Source organism: Oncorhynchus masou, chromosome 25 (assembly GCF_036934945.1).
Source record: "Oncorhynchus masou masou isolate Uvic2021 chromosome 25, UVic_Omas_1.1, whole genome shotgun sequence".
Classification (NCBI taxonomy): domain Eukaryota; kingdom Metazoa; phylum Chordata; class Actinopteri; order Salmoniformes; family Salmonidae; genus Oncorhynchus; species Oncorhynchus masou.
Genome location: NC_088236.1, coordinates 18,903,454 through 18,930,057, shown reverse-complemented (window position 1 = coordinate 18,930,057; position 26,604 = coordinate 18,903,454). Strand labels below are relative to the sequence as shown.

General features: G+C 45.3%; 1 protein-coding gene across 2 annotated transcripts; it reads left to right on the top strand.

The window, feature by feature from the left end:
* Positions 1-915: 915 nt before the first annotated feature.
* Positions 916-26,125, top strand: LOC135513867 (17-beta-hydroxysteroid dehydrogenase type 3-like). 2 transcript variants are annotated; one of them, XM_064936842.1, is made up of 11 exons: positions 916-1,166; positions 11,807-11,853; positions 23,425-23,500; positions 23,630-23,737; positions 24,198-24,265; positions 24,405-24,449; positions 24,723-24,757; positions 24,948-25,029; positions 25,187-25,252; positions 25,595-25,744; positions 25,850-26,125. In XM_064936842.1, exons 1-11 carry the CDS (start codon positions 1,016-1,018, stop codon positions 25,943-25,945), a joined length of 924 nt encoding a protein of 307 aa, XP_064792914.1. In that variant the 5' UTR covers positions 916-1,015; the 3' UTR covers positions 25,946-26,125. The 2 variants fall into 2 exon arrangements, with proteins under 2 accessions (XP_064792914.1, XP_064792915.1); XM_064936843.1 differs by lacking the exon at positions 916-1,166 and adding an exon at positions 1,673-1,861.
* The last annotated feature ends 479 nt before the right edge of the window (positions 26,126-26,604 follow it).

The following is a 26,604-nucleotide window of genomic DNA, read 5'->3' as shown; positions in this document are numbered from 1 at the left end:
TTTCGTGAAATATCATGACCACATTTTGTTTAGTCACCAATACACCAGATAATGATAGGCTCACCATTTAGTAATTTTAACTACCATTTAATACAATAGCAAAAAATGAAAGATACACATTTCAAATCTGTTCTTTTTAAAGTGCTGAATGGAAAGAGTAGTACCTTTCATTGTGCATCCATTTTGTTTGTAGACATCTTTCACCACACAATCATTGATCCAACATATGTGTTTACTGTAAACTATAATGAGTACATTGGTTTAATCGCCAAAACATCCTGCTGCTTTGAATCGTTCTATTTCATGTAATTACAGCCATTCAGCAGCCATGTGCACAACACCTTAGCAAAACCCAAGCTTACTTTATGGCAATAGAGCTCCCTCTCACCTCTAGTGACTGGTTTTGGGGATATTTCCCGACGTCTTCAGGACTTGGACACATGTCCAATTTCGGCGTCAGTCTTGAACGATCTCCTTGTTCTGAAGAAAGCCTGTATGTATTTTCAAACACTAGAAAAGTAAGTCATCTTGATTTAGCTGTGAGGAAATGCATGAGAGCATTTCTAAATTAAGTCACTAATCATTCTGAATTTGATACAGAGAAGTAGAGGCTACATCTGACAAGCTCTCCGTTTTGTCCTTAACTGAAATGGAAGCTGTAGCTTGGCCTGATTGGATTTAATTTGGTGTCTGTTTTTGTGTGGCCTTCTGTGTGTGTGTGTGTGTGTGTGTGTGTGTGTGTGTGTGTGTGTGTGTGTGTGTGTGTGTGTGTGTGTGTGTGTGCGTGCGTGCGTGCGTGCGTGCGTGCGTGTGTGTTTGTTTGTGAGTTTTGTTTATGTATCCTTCTCTGTGTGTGTGTGGGGGGGGGGGACTATGGAGGGGGGCTATGGACTGGCTATTCCCCGGTCATTCCCCAGTGTTTCTGGCTGAGGAGCTGTAGTGTGGTCAAAGCAGACTGAGTCAGAGTTTGTTGTGGCAGGCAGACAGGCAGTTCTAAAGGGCTAGTCTGTGTGCTATGGATTTCATGGAGGTGTTTTTTGTCTCTCTTGGCACTGCAGTCATGGTCTTTTATGGAGTGAAAATGGTCCGCTTTGCTAAGATGTTTCATCCCAGAGTTTGGTTCCCGCAGCCAGAGTCCTTCTTTACATCCATGGGAGAGTGGGCAGGTGAGCTCTGAGTGTGTGTTTAAGCGTGTGTGTTGACATGTTTATCTATACTTGTGGGGACTGTGTGTGTGTGTGTGTGTGTGTGTGTGTGTGTGTGTGTGTGTGTGTGTGTGTGTGTGTGTGTGTGTGTGTGTGTGTGTGTGTGTGTGTGTGTGTGTGTGTGTGTGTGTGTGTGTTCACTGAATATTGCCATTGGAGGCAAAAATAAGTTATTTTATAAGTAAGTCATTGGGAAGAATCATCTGTAAGTAATGTCTCATGAAGTAGTTAAACATTTATATGAAAATGTTATACTTCAATGCCTTTCCCTGTAACACCTTGTAGCATCAAACCTCTGACAAGCTGGCTCTAAGGTATTGCACTGGATGTAAAGAAGTGTGGCAACTTGTGATCACAGTGTGATCTCACTGTGCAAATTATACTGAAGGACAACGAGTTCCATCTGGACCCAGATTAAACCCATTCATTTTTTCCCCAGAGCTTTAAATGTCTGGGTGCCTGGGGAACACTCTGTAAGGTCATTCACAGCCCAGTGGTTCAGTTAGGAGATTTTAAAGGGGCAATCAGCAGTTGCTGTATCAATTTTGGACTTATATTATAAATTAATAATATGCACCCATTGATTCTTGAAGAATACAACTTCTAAATGCCTCAAGAGTTTAGTTCAACGGTCATACCTCATCAGAACCTAAAAGGTACGCTTTTTATAATCCAAAGTTTGTAAACAAAGTAAACGTAAACAAACACTATATAGCCTCAAAACATGGTTAAAACTCAAATGTTGATATCTGTCACGCCTTGGTCTTAGTATTTTGTGTTTTAGTTAATTAGTTGGTCAGGCCAGGGTGTGACATGGGTTTATGTTTGTTATATTTCTTAGTGGGGTTTTTTAGTTATTGGGATTGTGGCTGATTAGGGGTGTGTGTTGCATAGGTTTGGCTGCCTGAGGCGGTTCTCAATCAGAGTCAGGTGATTCTCGTTGTCTCTGATTGGGAACCGTATTTAGGTAGCCTGGGTTTCACTTTGTAGTTCGTGGGTGATTGTTCCTGTCTCTGTGTTAGTGTTCACCAGACAGGCTGTATAGGTTTTTTCACGTTCCGTTTGTTGTTTTGTTATTTTTGTGTATCGTCATTTGTTCTATTAAAAACATGAGTAACCAACACGCTGCATTTCGGTCCGACTTTCTTGCGACAAACGAAGAACGCCGTTACAGAATCACCCACCACACACGGACCGAGCAGCGTGTCAACAGGCAGGAGCAGCCCAAAGAGGAGCTACGTATTAAGGATTTCTGGACATGGGAGGAAATCTTTGACGGGAGAGGACCCTGGGCTAAACCAGGGGAGTGTAGCCGCCTAAAGGTGCAGCAGGAGAAGAGGAAACAGGAGCAGTCCAAAGAGGAGTACAGTATGGACTATACGACGTGGGAAGAAATAGACAGGTGGGTGGCCGACCCAGAGAGAGTGCCGGAGCCCGCCTGGGATTCGCTGGAGCAGTGCGAAGAGGGCTATAGGAGAATGGAGTCGAAAAGAAGGACACGGCGGCGCAGAGCGAAACCCGGGAATCAGCCCCAAAAATTTATTGGGGGGGGGCTATCAGGGAGTATGGCTACGCCAGGTAGGAGACCTGCGCAAACTCCCTGTGCTTACCGGGGGGCTAGAGAGACCGGGCAGGCACCGTGTTATGCAGTGGTGTGCACGGTGTCCCCAGTGCGGGTGCATAGCCCGGTGCGGTATATTTCAGCTCCACGTATTGGCCGGGCTAGATTGAGCGTCGAGCCAAATGCCATGAAGCCGGCTCTACGCTTCTGGTCCCCAGTGCGTCTCTTTGGGCCGGCTTACATGGCACCAGCCTTGCGCTCGGTGTCTCCGGTTCGCCTACATAGCCCAGTGCGGGCTATTCCACCTCGCAGCACTGGCAGGGCAACCGAGAGTATTCAACCAGGTAAGGTTGGGCAGGCTCGGTGCTCAAGAGCTCCAGTGCGCCTGCACGGTCCGGTCTATCCAGTACCACCTCCACACCCCAGCCCTCCGGTAGCAGCTCCCCGCACCAGGCTTCCTGTGCGTGTCCTCGGCCCAATACCACCAGTGCCAGCACCACGCATCAGGCCAACAGTGCGCCTCGCCTCTCCTGTCCTGTCGGAGCCTTTCTCCTCTCCAGCGCTGCCGGAGCCTCCTGCCTGTTCGGAGCAGCCTGAGCTGCTAGTCTGCATGGAGCAGCTAGAGCTGCCAGTCTGCAAGGAGCTGCCAGTCTGCATGGAGCAGCCAGAGCTGCCAGTCTGCATGGAGCAGCTAGAGCTGCCAGTCTGCAAGGAGCTGCCAGTCTGCATGGAGCAGCTAGAGCTGCCAGTCTGCAAGGAGCTGCCAGTCTGCATGGAGCAGCTAGAGCTGCCAGTCTGCAAGGAGCTGCCAGTCTGCAAGGAGCTGCCAGTCTGCAAGGAGCTGCCAGTCTGCATGGAGTTGACAGTCTGCATGGAACAGCCAGAGCTGTCAGTCTGCAAGAAGCCGCCAGAGCTGTCAATCTGCATGGAGCAGCCAGAGCCGCCAGTCAGCATGGAGCAGCCAGAGCCGCCAGTCAACATGGAGCAGCCAGAGCCGTCAGTCAGCATGAAGCAGCCAGAGCCGTCAGTCTGCCAGGATCTGCCAGTCAGCCAGACTCTTCCAGATCTGCCAGTCAGCCAGACTCTTCCAGATCTGCCAGTCGGCCAGACTCTTCCAGATCTGCCAGTCGGCCAGACTCTTCCAGATCTGCCAGACGGCCAGACTCTTCCAGATCTGCCAGTCGGCCAGACTCTTCCAGATCTGCCAGTCGGCCAGACTCTTCCAGATCTGCCATTCGGCCAGACTCTTCCAGATCTGCCAGTCAACCAGACTCTTCCAGATCTGCCAGTCAGCCAGACTCTTCCAGATCTGCCAGTCAGCCAGACTCTTCCAGATCTGCCATTCAGCCAGACTCTTCCAGATCTGCCAGTCAACCAGACTCTTCCAGATCTGCTAGTCAACCAGACTCTTCCAGATCCACCAGTCAGCCAGGATCTGCCGGATTCAACTGCCTGGCTGGGCTTCTTCTCAGTACTGGGCTTCTTCTCAGTACTGGGCTTCCTCTCAGTCACGAGCTGCCTCTCAGTCCCGAGCTGCCCCTCAGTCCCGAGCTGCCCCTCAGTCCCGAGCTGCCCCTCAGTCCCGAGCTGCCCCTCAGTCCCGAGCTGCCTCAGTCCCGAGCTGCCCCTCAGCCACGAGCTGCTCCTCAGTTCATTGGGGTTCTGGGTGAGGACTATTCGGCCATGGTCGGCGGCGAGGGTGGATCATCCCAGGACGCGAAGGGGAGGAACTATGACATTTATGGAGTGGGGTCCACGTCCCGAGCCGGAACCGCCACCATGGACAGACACCCACCCCGACCCTCCCTATGGTTTTGAGGTGCGTTCGGGAGTCCGCACCTTAGGGGGGGGGAGGTTCTGTCACGCCTTGGTCTTAGTATTTTGTGTTTTAGTTAATTAGTTGGTCAGGCCAGGGTGTGACATGGGTTTATGTTGTTGTATGTCGTAGTGGGTTTTTTTAGTTATTGGGATTGCGGCTGAGTAGGGGTAACCATGAGTAACCAACACGCTGCATTTCGGTCCGACTTTCTTGCGACAAACGAAGAACGCCGTTACAATATCATAGATGGTCAGTCCTTGCATCCATAGCTCAGTCTATGAATTTGAGAGTGGTGACATTTCTTCAGCTGTCAGCTGTAAGGTGTAAGGTTTCTTCACTGTTTTATTTGGCGCATGTGACTAATAAAATTTGATTTGATTTTGATTTGTTCCATCAGCTTTTTACTGAAACAGTTGTGGCGATTAAGCTTTGTTATTGTTTCTACTGCTGATTGTCCCTTTCAAGAATAGAGGGGAGTTTAGGTGAGTGAATTAAAGTTGTTTTAAACACAACTATCAATGTCATGCCATAACTATCAATGTCGTGCCATAACTATCAATGTCATGACACAGCTATCAATGCCATTTTAATGTCACATTGATGTCATGTTGACACATTGTATTATCTGCTGGGGGTGACATGTTATCTGACACAGTCATCTGGTACTATTATTGGACTGCCTGACATCATTGATAGTCCATGAAAAGTGACTTGCGAAAGTATTCACCCCCTTGGCATTTTTCCTATTTTGTTGCCTTACAAACTGGAATTAAAACAGATTTTTGGGGGGATGTATAATTTGATTTACACAACACTTTGAAGATGCAAAATATTTTTTATTGTGAAACAAACAAGAAATAACACCAAAAAACAAAACTTGAGTGTACATAACTATTCATCCCCCCAAAGTCAATACTTTGTAGAACCATCTTTTGCAGCAGTTACAGCTGCAAGTCTCTTGGGGTATGTCTCTGTAAGCTTGGCACATCTAGCCGCTAGGATTTTTGCCCATTCTTCAAGGCAAAACTGCTCCAGCTCCTTCAAGTTGGATGGAATCCGCTGGTGTACAGCAATCTTACCACAGATTATCAATTGAATTGAGATGCTGATGGCAGCATGATCCTGCCACCACCATGCTTCACTGTGGGGATGGTGTTCTCGGGGTGTTGAGAGGGGTTGGTTTTGCACCAGACATAGAGTTTTTGTTGATGGCCAAAAATATCAATTTTAGTCTCATCTGACCAGAATACCTTCTTCCATATGTCTGGGGGAGTCTCCCACATGCCTTTTGGCTTTTATTTCTCTTTAAGCAATGGCTTTTTTCTTGCCACTCTTCCGTAGAGCCCAGCTCTGTGGAGTGTACGGGTTAAAATGGTCCTATGGACAGAAACACCAATCTCCACTGTGGGGCTTTGCATCTCCTTCAGGGTTATCTTTGGTCTCTTTGTTGCCTCTCTTTGCCTGGTCCGTGAGTTGTGTTGGGCGGCCCTCTCTTGGCAGGTTTGTTATGGTACCATATTCTTTCATTTTTTAAATAATGGATTTAATGGTGCTCCGTGGGATGTTCAAAGTTTTGGATATATTTTTTTATAACCCAACCCTGATCTGTACTTCTCCACAACTTCATCCTTGACCGGTTTGGAGAGCTCCTTGGTCTTCATTGTGTCAATTGTTTGGTGGTGCCCCTTGCTTAGTGGCGTTGCAGACTCTGAGGCCTTTCAGAACAGGTATATATATATATATATATATATATATATATATATATATATATATATATATATATATATATATATAATATATATATATTAATATATATATATATATATATATATTAATATATATATATATATATATACTGAGATCATCTGCCAGATCCTGTGACACTTAAATAAAGTCCACCTGTGTGCAATCTAACTAATTATGTGACTTCTGAAGGTAATTGGTTGCACTCGATCTTATGTAGGGGTTTCATAGTAAAGGGGGGAATACATATTCACTCACCACTTTTCCATTTTTTTAGACTTACGTGCCTTCAGAACGTTTTCACACCCTTTCACTTTTTCAACATTTTGTCATGTTACAAAGTGGGATTCAAATTGATTTAATTTAATTGTACAATCTACACAAACTACTCTGTAATGTCAAAGTGGAAGAAAAATTCTAACATTTGTAAAAATAAATATGAAAAATAAAACACTATCTTGATGTTCAACCCTGGATTGTACAATATTTAACGTTATTATTTTTTAGATTCTTCATGTTGCTTGTTGATCATTGCTAGACAGCCATTTTCAAGTCTTACCATATATTTCAAGCAAACAGTGGTACTTAGTGAGGTGTTGTGTTGGATTTTCCCCAAACATAACACTTAATTTTAAAGTTAATTTCTTTGCCACATGTTTTGCAGTATTACTTTAGTGCATATTTTTAAATATGTATATTCTGTACAGGCTTCCTTCTTTTCACTCTGTCAATTAGGTTTGTATTGTGGAATAATTGTGCACTCTCCTCAAGCAATAGCATGGTAATCATTCACTGTAATAGCTACTGTAAATTGGACAGTGAAGTTAAATTAACAAGAATTTAAGCGTCCTGCCCATATCTGACACAGTTGAAGTCAGACGTTTACATACACATAGGTTGGAGTCATTAAAACTCTTTTTTCAACCACTCCATCAATTTATTTAACAAACTATAGTTTTGGCAAGTTAGTTAGGACATCTACTTTGTTTATGACACAAGTCATTTTTCCAACAATTGTTTACAGACAGATTATTTCTCATATAACTCACTGTATCACAATTCCAGTGGGTCAGAAGTTTACATACACTAAGTTGACTGTGCCTTTAAACAGCTTGGAAAATTTCAGGAAATTATGTCATGGCTTTCGAAGCTTAATTTGAGTCAATTGGAGGTGTGCCTGTGGATGTATCTCAAGGCCTACATTCAAACTCAGTGCCTATTTGCTTGACATCATGGGAAAATCAAAAGAAATCAGCCAAGACCTCAGAATTTTTTTTGTAAACCTCCACAAGTCTGGTTCATCCTTGGGAACAATTTCCAAATACCTGAAGGTACCACGTTCATCTGTACAAACAATAGTACGCAAGTATAAACACCATGGGACCATGCAGCCGTCATACCGCTCAGGAAGGAGACTCGTTCTGTCTCCTAGAGATGAACGTACTTTGCTGTTGTTCTGGGATTGATTTACACGTTTCGCTCCTTGTGAAGATGCTGGAGGAAACAGGTACAAAAGTATCTATATCCACAGTAAAATGAGTCCTATATCAACATAACCTGAAAGCAAGGAAGAGGCCACTGCTCCAAAACCGCCACAAAAAAGCCAGACTACGGTTTGTAATTGCACATGGTAACAAAGATGGTACTTTTTGGAGAATCATTCTCTGGTCAGATTAAACAAAAATAGAACTGTTTGGCCTTAATGACCATCATTATGTTTGGAGGAGAAAGGGGAGGCTTGAAAGCCAACGAACACCATCCCAACCATGAAGCATGGGAGTGGCAGCATCATGTTGTGGGGGTGCTTTGCTGCAGGAGGGACTGGTGCACTTCACAAAATAGATGGCATCATGATGGAGGAAAATTATGTGGATATTATGAAGCAACATCTCAAGACATCACTCAGGAAGTTAAAGCTTGGTCGCAAATTGGTCTTCCAAATGGACAATGACCCCAAGCATACTTCCAAAGTTGTGGCAAAATGGCTGAAGGACAACAAAGTCAATGTATTGGAGTGGCCATCACAAAGCCCTGATCTCATCCTATAGAAGAACTGAAAAAGCAAGGGCGAACAAGGAGGCCTACAAACCTGACTCAGTTACACCAGCTCTGTCAGGAGGAATGGACCAAATTTCACCCAACTTATTGTGGGAAGCTTTTGGAAGGCTACCCAAAGCGTTTGGCCCAAGTTAAACAATTTAAAGGAAATACTACCAAATACTAATTGAGTCTATGTAAACTTCTGACCAACTGGGAATGTGATGAAAGAAATAAAAGCTGAAAGAAATAATGCTCTCTACTATTATTCTGACATTTCACATTCTTAAAATAAAGTGGTGATCCTAACTGACCTAAAACAGGGACTTTTTCTAGGATTAAATGTCAGTAATTGTGAAAATCTGAGTTTAAATGTATTTGGCTAAGGTGTATGTAAACTTCCAACTTCAGCTGTATTTGAGATCATTTTAAAAATGATGTCAAACACCAAATCATGTTAAACACTTTTGCACACAGAGTGAGTCAATGAAACATATTATGTGGCTTGTTAAGCACATTTTTACTACTGGATTTATTTAAGCCTGACATAACAAAATGGTTGTATACTTATTGATTCAAGACATTTCAGTTTTTCATTTTGGATGGATTTTGAAAACATAATTTCACTTTGACATCAAGGCTATTGTGTGTAAGCCAGTGATCTAAATTTAATCCATAAAAAATCAGGCTGTAACACAACAAAATGTGGAAAGGATGTGAATACTTTCTGAAGGCAGTTTATATAGTCAGACTTATATAGTCAGAAAGTCTCCAAGTCAGTTTCCTAAAAGATCACATCCTGACCTAATATTATACCACACGGTATGGGACATTGAGCGCTACGCAATCAAAATACATACACGCCCACACACCAACCGAAACACACAGGGACACACACAACTAGTCCTGTGGTCCTGAGGGAGCAGTCAACTGGTGTTACTGGGTCCTCTTCTCCTCTGAGTGTGTTCTGCCTCCCACAGTGCTATAAACTGTGGTGTTCTCTTTCCACATAAAGGACCAACAATACGCAGCCTGACCACCTCCCTTTTCCCAAGCTCTACTTCTATTCCATTCCAATCCAGCACAGGGGGGAAAAAAGCAATTAGAACAGTATGTTCTGGAGCGTATTATCCTCTTCCTTCCCCTTAACCTGGAGGAGTCTCTCAAGCTCATTTGAAATCAAATGAACATATGTTTGTTTCTCTTTCTCTGTTTCCTTTCACTATCAAGCGTTTTTGAGTGTTCGTGACATGTTTGGTTAGAGTGTGTGAGTATGTGTGTGTTTGTGTAGCCTTCAGTCTGTGTATGTGTGTGTTTGTGTAGCCTTCAGTCTGTGTCTGTGTGTATGTGTTTTTGTGTTGCCTTCGGTATTTTCTGTTTGTGTGTGTGCTTGTGTAGCTTTCAGTGTGTGTCTTTGTGTTGTGTGTGTTTGTGTAGCCTTCAGTGTCCCATACCGTGTTGTTTCTAATTCTTCCTCTGTGGGAAGTTTTTGATGCGTCAAGATGTGCTTTGCGTCTGTTCTTGCTTCATCTCTCTGCCCTGAAGCAATGCAGGAGAAGACAAGAGGAGGAAAACAGACAGTCTGGACATTGTACATTCAGAGGAGACTGGATATACTTCCGCTAGCTACTGAGGGAGAAAGACACGCAGGCTAGCTTGGACAGCCCTAAGACCACTCAGTTCTGTTAAGATACTGCTGCCTTTGTTATTTTAAGGTCAATAAACAATGCAGCCTTAACATCCCTCCCTTCCCCTCAGAGTGGAACATACCAGGGCTTCTGTGGTAGAGTTTGATTCGAAGGTTCTCGAAGACTGGAGTAGTTATTTTGAACTTTTATGTTCACTATCACTGTATGTGTGTGTTTGTGTTCCCAAGCACATACAATTAGTGAATCGCATTAGTCAAAGACAAACAACAATATTCTTCTGGCCTATTGGTTTACCGAGGCATGGTGAAGACGAACATTTGTAGTTTTTGTTCGCTCTTCAAGCCAGGCACTGCCTCATGGTCAGAAAGCATGGATGAGTTTGTTACTGGGACCACAGAGAAATAAACACCGGACTGCAAATACCGCAGAAATATTGAAAACACTCCAAATAATTATGCAATTTATGAAAGTAATGTATCTCTTTTGCTAGCATGACACAGCTAGCATGACACTGTATAACAATTAATAGTCCAAATCTGAAATTGTAGTGTTTTGCTTAGTTGCCCAATACAATTAACCCTGAATTCTGTATCTATGGACGCAACCCAGACATTCATTCTAAATGTTCCATTGCCATACTGGCTGACAACGTTCTTATCCCTTGCTTGCTTGATAGCCAACTATGACTAACTTACAGTCACGTCAAACAGTGCAGCCAGAATAATAGTTTAAGCTGTTTTCTAGTGACATTGTTTTGGATACATCCATAACAATGAGCAAATGAAGCGCGATTTTGCCTGTGCTCTCTCATTAGGACACTGTTGTTCAGAGGAAGTAGCCAACAACACAGCTAACACAATAACCTCAAACTGAAGCTGGAAAGACTGCAAACTAGCTACACTTTGTTTCATTTGACCTTTTTTCAATTGACATTTCTTTGTAAATATCCAGAAAAATGATGCCAGCTGATTCATGATTTCGACTGGCTGAGAAACTCTGCCTGCCTCTCTCTCTCGTCCCAACCCCGACACATTCATTACTATGGGACAGCTGGAGATCCAATTTAAATATTGAAACAATGTTTAATTAAGTGTCAGAGAGACAGAAAGCAAGGTTTGTACAAATCTCCGCTGTTGAAAACTAAATGTTAGTCTAAAAGAAATGTGAGATAATGTCTAGATGTTTTTTATAGTGGAGATCAAGTTTATAAGGTGCCTGGCTGGGCTGATGAGACAGTGGATTGTGCAGTCAGATGGAACAGAGTAAATAGGCATTTAACGTTGTAGATTTAGCCGGTGGTAACTTGTGGAATAGACTCCAGCTGGAATGCAGTTTTAACCAATCAGCATTCAGGATTAGACCCACCCATTGTATAATGTCAGTGTATAAAACACACAGACAGTTCTAGAATGAGTACATACTGCATGTGTGTGCGTGAACAGAAATCAGACTCATCAGGACAAAGGTCAAATTAAACACACAGAGACTGATCTCCTGTTGGTTCTCTGTCCTTGCGGTCCTTTTATCAGAACTGAGGAACACGCTGTATGTATATGAGTACACTGTGTCAGGACAAGATAGCACATGCAAACAAACACAGAAGAAAATTCCTATTTTTATTGTCTGCAGGAGAGGAGAGGGAAGAGGAAAGGGAAGTTCTAAGTGGAGCAGTACACCCATGCTGTGGTGAATGAAGCCTGTAGTGGTGGGAAATGTTACTGCCTGGTTACTTCTATCAGCTATGTGGAAAGAGATTTCCAGTGACATCCTATCCCACCTTCCTCTGTTGCAGTGGTCACTGGTGGGTCAGACGGAATAGGGAGGGCATATGCCTTTGAAGTAAGTGCCCATTGTTGTTTCTGAATATGCCTGTGACATCCCACCTGTCCATCACTATCTCCTACGGTTCAACACTACCTGTCTGTCCATCACTAACTCCTGTGGTTCAACACTACCTGTCTGTCCATCACTAACTCCTGTGGTTCAACACTACCTGTCTGTCCATCACTAACTCCTGTGGTTCAACCCTACCTGTCTGTCCATCACTAACTCCTGTGGTTCAACCCTACCTGTCTGTCCATCACTAACTCCTGTGGTTCAACACTACCTGTCTGTCCATCACTAACTCCTGTGGTTCAACACTACCTGTCTGTCCATCACTAACTCCTGTGGTTCAACCCTACCTGTCTGTCCATCACTAACTCCTGTGGTTCAACACTACCTGTCTGTCCATCACTGACTCCTGTGGTTCAACCCTACTTGTCTGTCCATCACTAACTCCTGTGGTTCAACACTACCTGTCTGTCCATCACTGACTCCTGGTTTCTCAAATGATTGTTCAGTGTGTCAAATCGGAGGGTCTGTTGTCCGGACCTCTGGCAGTCTCTATGGGGGTGCCACAGGGTTCAATTCTTGGACCGACTCTCTTCTCTATATACATCAATGATGTCGCTCTTGCTGCTGGTGAGTCTGATCCATATCTACGCAGACGACACCATTCGGTATACTTCTGGCCCTTCTTTGGACACTGTGATAACAACCCTCCAGGCAAGCTTCAATGCCATACAACTCTCCTTCCATGGCCTCCAATTGCTCTTAAATACAAGTAAAACTAAATGCATGCTCTTCAACCGATCGCTGCCTGCACCTGCCCGCCTGTCCAACATCACTACTCTGGACGGATCTGACTTAGAATAAATGGACAACTACAAATACCTAGGTGTCTGGTTAGACTGTAAACTCTCCTTCCAGACCCACATCAAACATCTCCAATCCAAAGTTAAATCTAGAATTGGCTTCCTATTTCGCAACAAAGCATCCTTCACTCATGCTGCCAAACATAACCTTGTAAAACTGACCATCCTACCAATCCTCGACTTCGGCGATGTCATTTACAAAATAGCCTCCAATACCCTACTCAACAAATTGGATGCAGTCTATCACAGTGCAATCCGTTTTGTCACCAAAGCCCCATATACTACCCACCATTGCGACCTGTACGCTCTCGTTGGCTGGCCCTCGCTTCATACTCGTTGCCAAACCCACTGGCTCCAGGTCATCGACAAGACCCTGCTAGGTAAAGTCCCCCCTTATCTCAGCTCGCTGGTCACCATAGCATCACCCACCTGTAGCACGCGCTCCAGCAGGTATATCTCTCTGGTCGCCCCCAAAACCAATTCTTTCTTTGCCCTTCTCTCCTTCCAGTTCTCTGCTGCCAATGACTGTAACGAACTACAAAAATCTCTGAAACTGGAAACACTTATCTCCCTCACTAGCTTTAAGCACCAGCTGTCAGAGCAGCTCACAGATTACTGCACCTGTACATAGCCCATCTATAATTTAGCCCAAACAACTACCTCTTTCCCTACTGTATTTATTTTATTTTATTTATTTTGCTCCATTGCACCCCATTATTTTTATTTCTACTTTGCACATTCTTCCACTGCAAATCTACTATTCCAGTGTTTTACTTGCTATATTGTATTTACTTTGCCACCATGGCCTTTTTTTGCCTCCCTTATCTCACCTCATTTGCTCACATTGTATATAAACTTGTTTCTACTGTATTATTGACTGTATGTTTGTTTTACTCCATGTGTAACTCTGTGTTGTTGTTCGTGTCGAACTGCTTTGCTTTATCTGGCCAGGACGCAATTGTAAATGAGAACTTGTTCTCAACTAGCCTACCTGGTTAAATAAAGGTGAAATAAAAAAAATACTTACAAAAAAACTCCTGTGGTTCAATCCTACCTGTCTGTCCATCACTGACTCCTGTGGTTCAACCCTACCTGTCTGTCCATCACTTACTCCTGTGGTTCAACACTACCTGTCTGTCCATCACTTACTCCTGTGGTTCAACACTACCTGTCTGTCCATCACTTACTCCTGTGGTTCAACACTACCTGTCTGTCCATCACTAACTCCTGTGGTTCAACACTACCTGTCTGTCCATCACTAACTCCTGTGGTTCAACCCTACCTGTCTGTCCATCACTGACTCCTGTGGTTCAACCCTACCTGTCTGTCCATCACTAACTCCTGTGGTTCAACCCTACCTGTCTGTCCATCACTTACTCCTGTGGTTCAACACTACCTGTCTGTCCATCACTGACTCCTGTGGTTCAACCCTACCTGTCTGTCCATCACTTACTCCTGTGGTTCAACCCTACCTGTCTGTCCATCACTAACTCCTGTGGTTCAACCCTACCTGTCTGTCCATCACTTACTCCTGTGGTTCAACCCTACCTGTCTGTCCATCACTGACTCCTGTGGTTCAACCCTACCTGTCTGTCCATCACTTACTCCTGTGGTTCAACCCTACCTGTCTGTCCATCACTAACTCCTGTGGTTCAACCCTACCTGTCTGTCCATCACTAACTCCTGTGGTTCAAACCTACCTGTCTGTCCATCACTAACTCCTGTGGTTCAACCCTACCTGTCTGTCCATCACTAACTCCTGTGGTTCAACCCTACCTGTCTGTCCATCACTAACTCCTGTGGTTCAAACCTACCTGTCTGTCCATCACTAACTCCTGTGGTTCAACCCTACCTGTATGTCCATCACTAACTCCTGTGGTTCAACCCTACCTGTCTGTCCATCACTAACTCCTGTGGTTCAACCCTACCTGTCTGTCCATCACTAACTCCTGTGGTTCAAACCTACCTGTCTGTCCATCACTAACTCCTGTGGTTCAACCCTACCTGTCTGTCCATCACTAACTCCTGTGGTTCAACCCTACCTGTCTGTCCATCACTGACTCCTGTGGTTCAACACTACCTGTCTGTCCATCACTAACTCCTGTGGTTCAACCCTACCTGTCTGTCCATCACTAACTCCTGTGGTTCAACCATACCTGTCTGTCCATCACTAACTCCTGTGGTTCAAACCTACCTGTCTGTCCATCACTAACTCCTGTGGTTCAACCCTACCTGTCTGTCCATCACTAACTCCTGTGGTTCAACCATACCTGTCTGTCCATCACTGACTCCTGTGGTTCAACACTACCTGTCTGTCCATCACTAACTCCTGTGGTTCTACCCTACCTCTCTGTCCATCACTAACTCCTGTGGTTCAACCATACCTGTCTGTCCATCACTAACTCCTGTGGTTCAACACTACCTGTCTGTCCATCACTGACTCCTGTGGTTCAACCCTACCTGTCTGTCCATCACTGACTCCTGTGGTTCAACACTACCTGTCTGTCCATCACTGACTCCTGTGGTTCAACACTACCTGTCTGTCCATCACTAACTCCTGTGATTCAACCCTACCTGTCTGTCCATCACTAACTCCTGTGGTTCAACCCTACCTGTCTGTCCATCACTAACTCCTGTGGTTCAACACTACCTGTCTGTCCATCACTAACTCCTGTGGTTCAACACTACCTGTCTGTCCATCACTAACTCCTGTGGTTCAACACTACCTGTCTGTCCATCACTAACTCCTGTGGTTCAACCCTACCTGTCTGTCCATCACTAACTCCTGTGGTTCAAACCTACCTGTCTGTCCATCACTAACTCCTGTGGTTCAACCCTACCTGTCTGTCCATCACTAACTCCTGTGGTTCAACCCTACCTGTCTGTCCATCACTAACTCCTGTGGTTCAAACCTACCTGTCTGTCCATCACTAACTCCTGTGGTTCAACACTACCTGTCTGTCCATCACTAACTCCTGTGGTTCAACCCTACCTGTCTGTCCATCACTAACTCCTGTGGTTCAACCCTACCTGTCTGTCCATCACTAACTCCTGTGGTTCAAACCTACCTGTCTGTCCATCACTAACTCCTGTGGTTCAACCCTACCTGTCTGTCCATCACTAACTCCTGTGGGTCAACCCTACCTGTCTGTCCATCACTGACTCCTGTGGTTCAACACTACCTGTCTGTCCATCACTAACTCCTGTGGTTCAACCCTACCTGTCTGTCCATCACTGACTCCTGTGGTTCAACACTACCTGTCTGTCCATCACTAACTCCTGTGGTTCAAACCTACCTGGCTGTCCATCACTAACTCCTGTGGTTCAACCCTACCTGTCTGTCCATCACTAACTCCTGTGGTTCAACCATACCTGTCTGTCCATCACTGACTCCTGTGGTTCAACACTACCTGTCTGTCCATCACTAACTCCTGTGGTTCAACCATACCTGTCTGTCCATCACTAACTCCTGTGGTTCAACACTACCTGTCTGTCCATCACTGACTCCTGTGGTTCAACCCTACCTGTCTGTCCATCACTGACTCCTGTGGTTCAACACTACCTGTCTGTCCATCACTGACTCCTGTGGTTCAACACTACCTGTCTGTCCATCACTAACTCCTGTGGTTCAACACTACCTGTCTGTCCATCACTAACTCCTGTGGTTCAACCCTACCTGTCTGTCCATCACTAACTCCTGTGGTTCAACCCTACCTGTCTGTCCATCACTAACTCCTGTGGTTCAAACCTACCTGTCTGTCCATCACTAACTCCTGTGGTTCAACCCTACCTGTCTGTCCATCACTAACTCCTGTGGTTCAACCCTACCTGTCTGTCCATCACTGACTCCTGTGCTTCAACACTACCTGTCTGTCCATCACTAACTCCTGTGGTTCAACCCTACCTGTCTGTCCATCACTAACTCCTGTGGTTCAACCATACCTGTCTGTCCATCACTAACTCCTGTGGTTCAAACCTACCTGTCTGTCCATCACTAACTCCTGTGGTTCAACCCTACCTGTCTGTCCATCACTAACTCCTGTGGTTCAACCATACCTGTCTGTCCATCACTGACTCCTGTGGTTCAACACTACCTGTCTGTCCATCACTAACTCCTGTGGTTCAACCCTACCTGTCTGTCCATCACTAACTCCTGTGGTTCAACCATACCTGTCTGTCCATCACTAACTCCTGTGGTTCAACACTACCTGTCTGTCCATCACTGACTCCTGTGGTTCAACCCTACCTGTCTGTCCATCACTGACTCCTGTGGTTCAACACTACCTGTCTGTCCATCACTGACTCCTGTGGTTCAACACTACCTGTCTGTCCATCACTAACTCCTGTGATTCAACCCTACCTGTCTGTCCATCACTAACTCCTGTGGTTCAACCCTACCTGTCTGTCCATCACTAACTCCTGTGGTTCAACACTACCTGTCTGTCCATCACTAACTCCTGTGGTTCAACACTACCTGTCTGTCCATCACTAACTCCTGTGGTTCAACACTACCTGTCTGTCCATCACTAACTCCTGTGGTTCAACCCTACCTGTCTGTCCATCACTAACTCCTGTGGTTCAACACTACCTGTCTGTCCATCACTTACTCCTGTGGTTCAACACTACCTGTCTGTCCATCACTAACTCCTGTGGTTCAACACTACCTGTCTGTCCATCACTAACTCCTGTGGTTCAACCCTACCTGTCTGTCCATCACTAACTCCTGTGGTTCAAACCTACCTGTCTGTCCATCACTAACTCCTGTGGTTCAACCCTACCTGTCTGTCCATCACTAACTCCTGTGGTTCAAACCTACCTGTCTGTCCATCACTAACTCCTGTGGTTCAACCCTACCTGTCTGTCCATCACTAACTCCTGTGGGTCAACCCTACCTGTCTGTCCATCACTGACTCCTGTGGTTCAACACTACCTGTCTGTCCATCACTAACTCCTGTGGTTCAACCCTACCTGTCTGTCCATCACTAACTCCTGTGGTTCAACCATACCTGTCTGTCCATCACTAACTCCTGTGGTTCAAACCTACCTGGCTGTCCATCACTAACTCCTGTGGTTCAACCCTACCTGTCTGTCCATCACTAACTCCTGTGGTTCAACCATACCTGTCTGTCCATCACTGACTCCTGTGGTTCAACACTACCTGTCTGTCCATCACTAACTCCTGTGGTTCAACCATACCTGTCTGTCCATCACTAACTCCTGTGGTTCAACACTACCTGTCTGTCCATCACTGACTCCTGTGGTTCAACCCTACCTGTCTGTCCATCACTGACTCCTGTGGTTCAACACTACCTGTCTGTCCATCACTGACTCCTGTGGTTCAACACTACCTGTCTGTCCATCACTAACTCCTGTGGTTCAACACTACCTGTCTGTCCATCACTAACTCCTGTGGTTCAACCCTACCTGTCTGTCCATCACTAACTCCTGTGGTTCAACCCTACCTGTCTGTCCATCACTAACTCCTGTGGTTCAAACCTACCTGTCTGTCCATCACTAACTCCTGTGGTTCAACCCTACCTGTCTGTCCATCACTAACTCCTGTGGTTCAACCCTACCTGTCTGTCCATCACTGACTCCTGTGCTTCAACACTACCTGTCTGTCCATCACTAACTCCTGTGGTTCAACCCTACCTGTCTGTCCATCACTAACTCCTGTGGTTCAACCATACCTGTCTGTCCATCACTAACTCCTGTGGTTCAAACCTACCTGTCTGTCCATCACTAACTCCTGTGGTTCAACCCTACCTGTCTGTCCATCACTAACTCCTGTGGTTCAACCATACCTGTCTGTCCATCACTGACTCCTGTGGTTCAACACTACCTGTCTGTCCATCACTAACTCCTGTGGTTCAACCCTACCTGTCTGTCCATCACTAACTCCTGTGGTTCAACCATACCTGTCTGTCCATCACTAACTCCTGTGGTTCAACACTACCTGTCTGTCCATCACTGACTCCTGTGGTTCAACCCTACCTGTCTGTCCATCACTGACTCCTGTGGTTCAACACTACCTGTCTGTCCATCACTGACTCCTGTGGTTCAACACTACCTGTCTGTCCATCACTAACTCCTGTGATTCAACCCTACCTGTCTGTCCATCACTAACTCCTGTGGTTCAACCCTACCTGTCTGTCCATCACTAACTCCTGTGGTTCAACACTACCTGTCTGTCCATCACTAACTCCTGTGGTTCAACACTACCTGTCTGTCCATCACTAACTCCTGTGGTTCAACACTACCTGTCTGTCCATCACTAACTCCTGTGGTTCAACCCTACCTGTTTGTCCATCACTAACTCCTGTGGTTCAAACCTACCTGTCTGTCCATCACTAACTCCTGTGGTTCAACCCTACCTGTCTGTCCATCACTAACTCCTGTGGTTCAACCCTACCTGTCTGTCCATCACTAACTCCTGTGGTTCAAACCTACCTGTCTGTCCATCACTAACTCCTGTGGTTCAACACTACCTGTCTGTCCATCACTAACTCCTGTGGTTCAACCCTACCTGTCTGTCCATCACTAACTCCTGTGGTTCAACCCTACCTGTCTGTCCATCACTAACTCCTGTGGTTCAAACCTACCTGTCTGTCCATCACTAACTCCTGTGGTTCAACCCTACCTGTCTGTCCATCACTAACTCCTGTGGGTCAACCCTACCTGTCTGTCCATCACTGACTCCTGTGGTTCAACACTACCTGTCTGTCCATCACTAACTCCTGTGGTTCAACCCTACCTGTCTGTCCATCACTAACTCCTGTGGTTCAACCATACCTGTCTGTCCATCACTAACTCCTGTGGTTCAAACCTACCTGGCTGTCCATCACTAACTCCTGTGGTTCAACCCTACCTGTCTGTCCATCACTAACTCCTGTGGTTCAACCATACCTGTCTGTCCATCACTGACTCCTGTGGTTCAACACTACCTGTCTGTCCATCACTAACTCCTGTGGTTCAACCATACCTGTCTGTCCATCACTAACTCCTGTGGTTCAACACTACCTGTCTGTCCATCACTGACTCCTGTGGTTCAACCCTACCTGTCTGTCCATCACTGACTCCTGTGGTTCAACACTACCTGTCTGTCCATCACTGACTCCTGTGGTTCAACACTACCTGTCTGTCCATCACTAACTCCTGTGGTTCAACACTACCTGTCTGTCCATCACTAACTCCTGTGGTTCAACCCTACCTGTCTGTCCATCACTAACTCCTGTGGTTCAACCCTACCTGTCTGTCCATCACTAACTCCTGTGGTTCAAACCTACCTGTCTGTCCATCACTAACTCCTGTGGTTCAACCCTACCTGTCTGTCCATCACTAACTCCTGTGGTTCAACCCTACCTGTCTGTCCATCACTGACTCCTGTGCTTCAACACTACCTGTCTGTCCATCACTAACTCCTGTGGTTCAACCCTACCTGTCTGTCCATCACTAACTCCTGTGGTTCAAACCTACCTGTCTGTCCATCACTAACTCCTGTGGTTCAACACTACCTGTCTGTCCATCACTAACTCCTGTGGTTCAACCCTACCTGTCTGTCCATCACTAACTCCTGTGGTTCAACCCTACCTGTCTGTCCATCACTAACTCCTGTGGTTCAAACCTACCTGTCTGTCCATCACTAACTCCTGTGGTTCAACCCTACCTGTCTGTCCATCACTAACTCCTGTGGTTCAACCCTACCTGTCTGTCCATCACTGACTCCTGTGGTTCAACACTACCTGTCTGTCCATCACTAACTCCTGTGGTTCAACCCTACCTGTCTGTCCATCACTAACTCCTGTGGTTCAACCATACCTGTCTGTCCATCACTAACTCCTGTGGTTCAAACCTACCTGGCTGTCCATCACTAACTCCTGTGGTTCAACCCTACCTGTCTGTCCATCACTAACTCCTGTGGTTCAACCATACCTGTCTGTCCATCACTGACTCCTGTGGTTCAACACTACCTGTCTGTCCATCACTAACTCCTGTGGTTCAACCATACCTGTCTGTCCATCACTAACTCCTGTGGTTCAACACTACCTGTCTGTCCATCACTGACTCCTGTGGTTCAACCCTACCTGTCTGTCCATCACTGACTCCTGTGGTTCAACACTACCTGTCTGTCCATCACTGACTCCTGTGGTTCAACACTACCTGTCTGTCCATCACTAACTCCTGTGGTTCAACACTACCTGTCTGTCCATCACTGACTCCTGTGGTTCAACACTACCTGTCTGTCCATCACTTACTCCTGTGGTTCAACACTACCTGTCTGTCCATCACTAACTCCTGTGGTTCAACACTACCTGTCTGTCCATCACTAACTCCTGTGGTTCAACCCTACCTGTCTGTCCATCACTAACTCCTGTGGTTCAAACCTACCTGTCTGTCCATCACTAACTCCTGTGGTTCAACCCTACCTGTCTGTCCATCACTAACTCCTGTGGTTCAACCCTACCTGTCTGTCCATCACTAACTCCTGTGGTTCAAACCTACCTGTCTGTCCATCACTAACTCCTGTGGTTCAACACTACCTGTCTGTCCATCACTAACTCCTGTGGTTCAACCCTACCTGTCTGTCCATCACTAACTCCTGTGGTTCAACCCTACCTGTCTGTCCATCACTAACTCCTGTGGTTCAACACTACCTGTCTGTCCATCACTGACTCCTGTGGTTCAACACTACCTGTCTGTCCATCACTGACTCCTGTGGTTCAACACTACCTGTCTGTCCATCACTAACTCCTGTGATTCAACCCTACCTGTCTGTCCATCACTAACTCCTGTGGTTCAACCCTACCTGTCTGTCCATCACTAACTCCTGTGGTTCAACACTACCTGTCTGTCCATCACTAACTCCTGTGGTTCAACACTACCTGTCTGTCCATCACTAACTCCTGTGGTTCAACACTACCTGTCTGTCCATCACTAACTCCTGTGGTTCAACCCTACCTGTCTGTCCATCACTAACTCCTGTGGTTCAAACCTACCTGTCTGTCCATCACTAACTCCTGTGGTTCAACCCTACCTGTCTGTCCATCACTAACTCCTGTGGTTCAACCCTACCTGTCTGTCCATCACTAACTCCTGTGGTTCAAACCTACCTGTCTGTCCATCACTAACTCCTGTGGTTCAACACTACCTGTCTGTCCATCACTAACTCCTGTGGTTCAACCCTACCTGTCTGTCCATCACTAACTCCTGTGGTTCAACCCTACCTGTCTGTCCATCACTAACTCCTGTGGTTCAAACCTACCTGTCTGTCCATCACTAACTCCTGTGGTTCAACCCTACCTGTCTGTCCATCACTAACTCCTGTGGTTCAACCCTACCTGTCTGTCCATCACTGACTCCTGTGGTTCAACACTACCTGTCTGTCCATCACTAACTCCTGTGGTTCAACCCTACCTGTCTGTCCATCACTAACTCCTGTGGTTCAACCATACCTGTCTGTCCATCACTAACTCCTGTGGTTCAAACCTACCTGGCTGTCCATCACTAACTCCTGTGGTTCAACCCTACCTGTCTGTCCATCACTAACTCCTGTGGTTCAACCATACCTGTCTGTCCATCACTGACTCCTGTGGTTCAACACTACCTGTCTGTCCATCACTAACTCCTGTGGTTCCACCATACCTGTCTGTCCATCACTAACTCCTGTGGTTCAACACTACCTGTCTGTCCATCACTGACTCCTGTGGTTCAACCCTACCTGTCTGTCCATCACTGACTCCTGTGGTTCAACACTACCTGTCTGTCCATCACTGACTCCTGTGGTTCAACACTACCTGTCTGTCCATCACTAACTCCTGTGGTTCAACACTACCTGTCTGTCCATCACTGACTCCTGTGGTTCAACACTACCTGTCTGTCCATCACTTACTCCTGTGGTTCAACACTACCTGTCTGTCCATCACTAACTCCTGTGGTTCAACACTACCTGTCTGTCCATCACTAACTCCTGTGGTTCAACCCTACCTGTCTGTCCATCACTAACTCCTGTGGTTCAAACCTACCTGTCTGTCCATCACTAACTCCTGTGGTTCAACCCTACCTGTCTGTCCATCACTAACTCCTGTGGTTCAACCCTACCTGTCTGTCCATCACTAACTCCTGTGGTTCAAACCTACCTGTCTGTCCATCACTAACTCCTGTGGTTCAACACTACCTGTCTGTCCATCACTAACTCCTGTGGTTCAACCCTACCTGTCTGTCCATCACTAACTCCTGTGGTTCAACCCTACCTGTCTGTCCATCACTAACTCCTGTGGTTCAACACTACCTGTCTGTCCATCACTAACTCCTGTGGTTCAACACTACCTGTCTGTCCATCACTAACTCCTGTGGTTCAACACTACCTGTCTGTCCATCACTAACTCCTGTGGTTCAAACCTACCTGTCTGTCCATCACTAACTCCTGTGGTTCAACCCTAGCTGTCTGTCCATCACTAACTCCTGTGGTTCAACACTACCTGTCTGTCCATCACTAACTCCTGTGGTTCAACCCTACCTGTCTGTCCAACACTAACTCCTGTGGTTCAACACTACCTGTCTGTCCATCACTAACTCCTGTGGTTCAACCCTACCTGTCTGTCCATCACTAACTCCTGTGGTTCAACACTACCTGTCTGTCCATCACTGACTCCTGTGGTTCAATCCCACCTGTCTATTTATCACTAACTCCTGTGGTTCCATCCCACTTGTGCAGCTGGCAGGACGTGGGCTGAACGTGGTGATCCTGAGCAGAACCAAGGACAAACTGGATCGGGTGGCACTGGAGATAGGTGGGAGGAACTAACATCCTCCTTCTTCTGGGATGAGCAACATTGTCATTGGGGACTGTTTAGATGTTAGGTCAATGGGATCAATGATGTATCTATTGATCTTCATTCCGTGACATTGCTCTTTCACAGAAGAAACCACGGGTCAGAAAGTGAAAGTGATTGTAGCCGACTTCACTGAGGATGACATGTACGAGTGCATTAAGGAGAAGCTGAAAGGCTTAAATATTGGTGTATTAGGTACGTGGTTTTCAGGTTTTTGTAAGTGCAGTAAGTCGTGTCATTCAGTCGTATTTATTGGAAATGTTAAAAATGAGTTTATAAACGGGGTGGTTTGAGCTCTGAATGATGATTGGCTGAAAGTCATGGTATGTCAGAGTATATTCCACGGCTATGACAAAAAATATCTATATTTTGAAGGTTCTAATTACGTTGGTAACCAGTTTTTAATAGCAATAAGGCACAATAAGGGTTTGTGGTATATGGCCAACATACCACAGCTAACGGCTGTATCCAGGTATTCCGTGTTGCGTTGTGTGTTCAGAACAGCCCTAAGCCTTGGTACATTGGCCATATACCACACCTCCTTGGGACTTATTGCTTAAGTATAGTATTATAAATAAGACAAGGAGAAATAATGATCTCCAAAAATGGTCTACCTAAAGTCAATGAAAGTTAACATTTTATCCAATCCACACAGTGAATAATGTGGGGATTCTACCCAGTCATATTCCCTGCAAGTTCCTGCAGACTAAAAACCTGGAACAGGTGAGAGGAGTCAGACACTATTGGTTATCTATTAGCCTGTCCTCGTACCTCACATGTCCTCTCACCTACATTGATGTTACCTGGTGGGAGACAAGGAAAGGGAAACACACTTCACTATTGTATTTTTTTTTCCTTCCAGAAAATTACTAAAGTGATCAACTGCAATGTGAAAGCCTTGGTCAAGGTGGGTAGACTTACTGCTATTGAATTGCATCAGGTGTTTATGCTTAAAAAGGTATACCTCAGGATGTTGGCAATGACGCCCTTTATCTAGTTCTCCAGAGTTAGATGAACTCTTGGATACCATTTTTATTTCTCTGTGTCCTGTATGAGGAAAGTTATAGGTTGGTTCGCGGGCAAATGATAAGTAGCGTTAGCGCAATGAGTGGAAGTCTATGGGTATCGCTTTAGGTGTCTTCTTGTTTTTAACAGACTTGTCTTATACTTTATCCCACAGATGTGCCAAATAGTCCTGCCAGGGATGGAGATGAGGTGTTTTTGGAGAGAGGTTTTCCTCAATATAATATTGAGACTTCACACTGTCAATTAATCAAAAGTCCAGTTTGCTGAAATTGTCTGTTGATTGCTTGATGAACATATGTTGATGAATGTTAGGAGTAGAGCTTGAGTAGTCCTGACCAAAGCCATGTATTTGGATATATATTCTCTTATGCCCTCACAGAGGGAAGGGAGTGATCGTGAACATCTCCTCTGGTGTGGCCAGTGTTCCTTCCCCCATATACACCATGTACTGCGCATCAAAGGCTAGTACAGATCTGCTCTGTCTTTCACATTGAAATCGCTTCTCTTAGCTTAATTTAAGTACGGGATGATCAGTAAGTTGTTGAAAAATTATTCTGGAATTAGTGTTACAAATAATCAAAGTGATTTCAATGTTTCTATGTGTCGGTCTTTGTCCAGGTGTTTGTGGAGAGGTTCTCTCAAGGTCTGCAGGCTGAATATAAAGCTAAAGGAGTCATGATACAGGTGCAGTGATACATCTAAGCATCCGTGTGCAGGGATCTATTTTACATTCATACAAAAGGGGGAAGGGTGCTCAAATGAGCCGTATGTGTACTGACTGTGTACTGGGCATCTGCTATCAGAGCTGGGGTGAATATAGAAATTTAGTCAGTTTAGCTGGTGAATTTAAATTCTAGCTTAATCAATCATTTAAAAAAGTACTCAAGGGAAATAAATGCCACTTTTCAATTGGAAGTTGAATTCACTTCCACACTTGACTGATTTGAAATGGAACTGAGCTCTGACTTTGTCTGCTCTATTTGTCTGATTTACCCTATTTATCTTTCCTGTATCTCTGTGTCACAGGCAGTGGCTCCATTTGGCGTGTCCACCCCCATGACAGGCTACCAGAAGCCCAACATGGTGACCCTGACAGCAGAGGACTTTGTCAGGTCGTCCCTGGAGTACCTCCTAGCCGGGGACAAGACCTACGGCAGCATTTGTCACACAGTACTGGTAAAACACATGAGAACATTTACAGATTTGGAAAGGAGAAGTATTTACAGTGTATAGTCAGAGCCATCACTGAAACCATGCCACTTGCCGCTCTCCCTCCTACAGGGTTGGATGGTAAAGACTGTTCCTCAGCAGATCCTCCATAGTGAGAGCATGCAGGACAGTCTACTGGAATATGTGAAGAAAAGACTGGGGAAATAGGTGATAGATCACACATACACTATTTTGTCATCATATACTGTGCTTTCAGAAAGTATTCACACCCCTTGACTTTTTCCACATTTTGTTGTGTTACGGCCTGAAACTGATTAAATTGAGATTGTGTAAATGGCCCATAATGTTTTTAGACATTTTTACAAATTAATAAAAATTAAAAGCTGACATTTCTTGAGTCAATTGGTATTCAACCCCTTTGTTATGGCAAGCCTAAATAAGTTCAGGAGTAAAAATGTCCTTATTAACAAGTCACATAAGTTGCATGGACTAACTCTGTGCTCAACAATAGTGTTTAACATGATTTTTGAATAACTACCGCATCTCTGTACCCCACACATACAATTGTCTGTAAGGTTCAGTTGAGCAGTGAATTTCAAAACACAGATTCAACCACAAAGACCTGGGAGGCTTTCCAATGCCTCGCAAAGAAGGGCACCTATGGTCGATGGGTAAAAATAAAAAAGCAGATATTGAATATCCTTTGAGCATGCTGAAGTTATTAATTACATTTTGTCACTTCAAATTAAAACTTCTTAGAGTTAGGCCCCTTTTTCTCCACTTCCTGTCTGAATGACGTTCCCAAAGTAAACTGCCTGTTGCTCAAGCCCTGAAGAAAGGATATGCATATAATTTGTACTATTTGA

Coding starts and splice junctions, on each gene's coding strand:
- LOC135513867 (XM_064936842.1), top strand. CDS start 1,016: ATGGATTTCATGGAGGTGTTTTTTGTCTCTCTTGGCACTGCAGTCATG. Junction 23,501..23,629: donor TCGGGTGGCACTGGAGATAG/GTGGGAGGAACT, acceptor GCTCTTTCACAG/AAGAAACCACGGGTCAGAAA. Junction 25,030..25,186: donor CCATGTACTGCGCATCAAAG/GCTAGTACAGAT, acceptor GTCTTTGTCCAG/GTGTTTGTGGAGAGGTTCTC.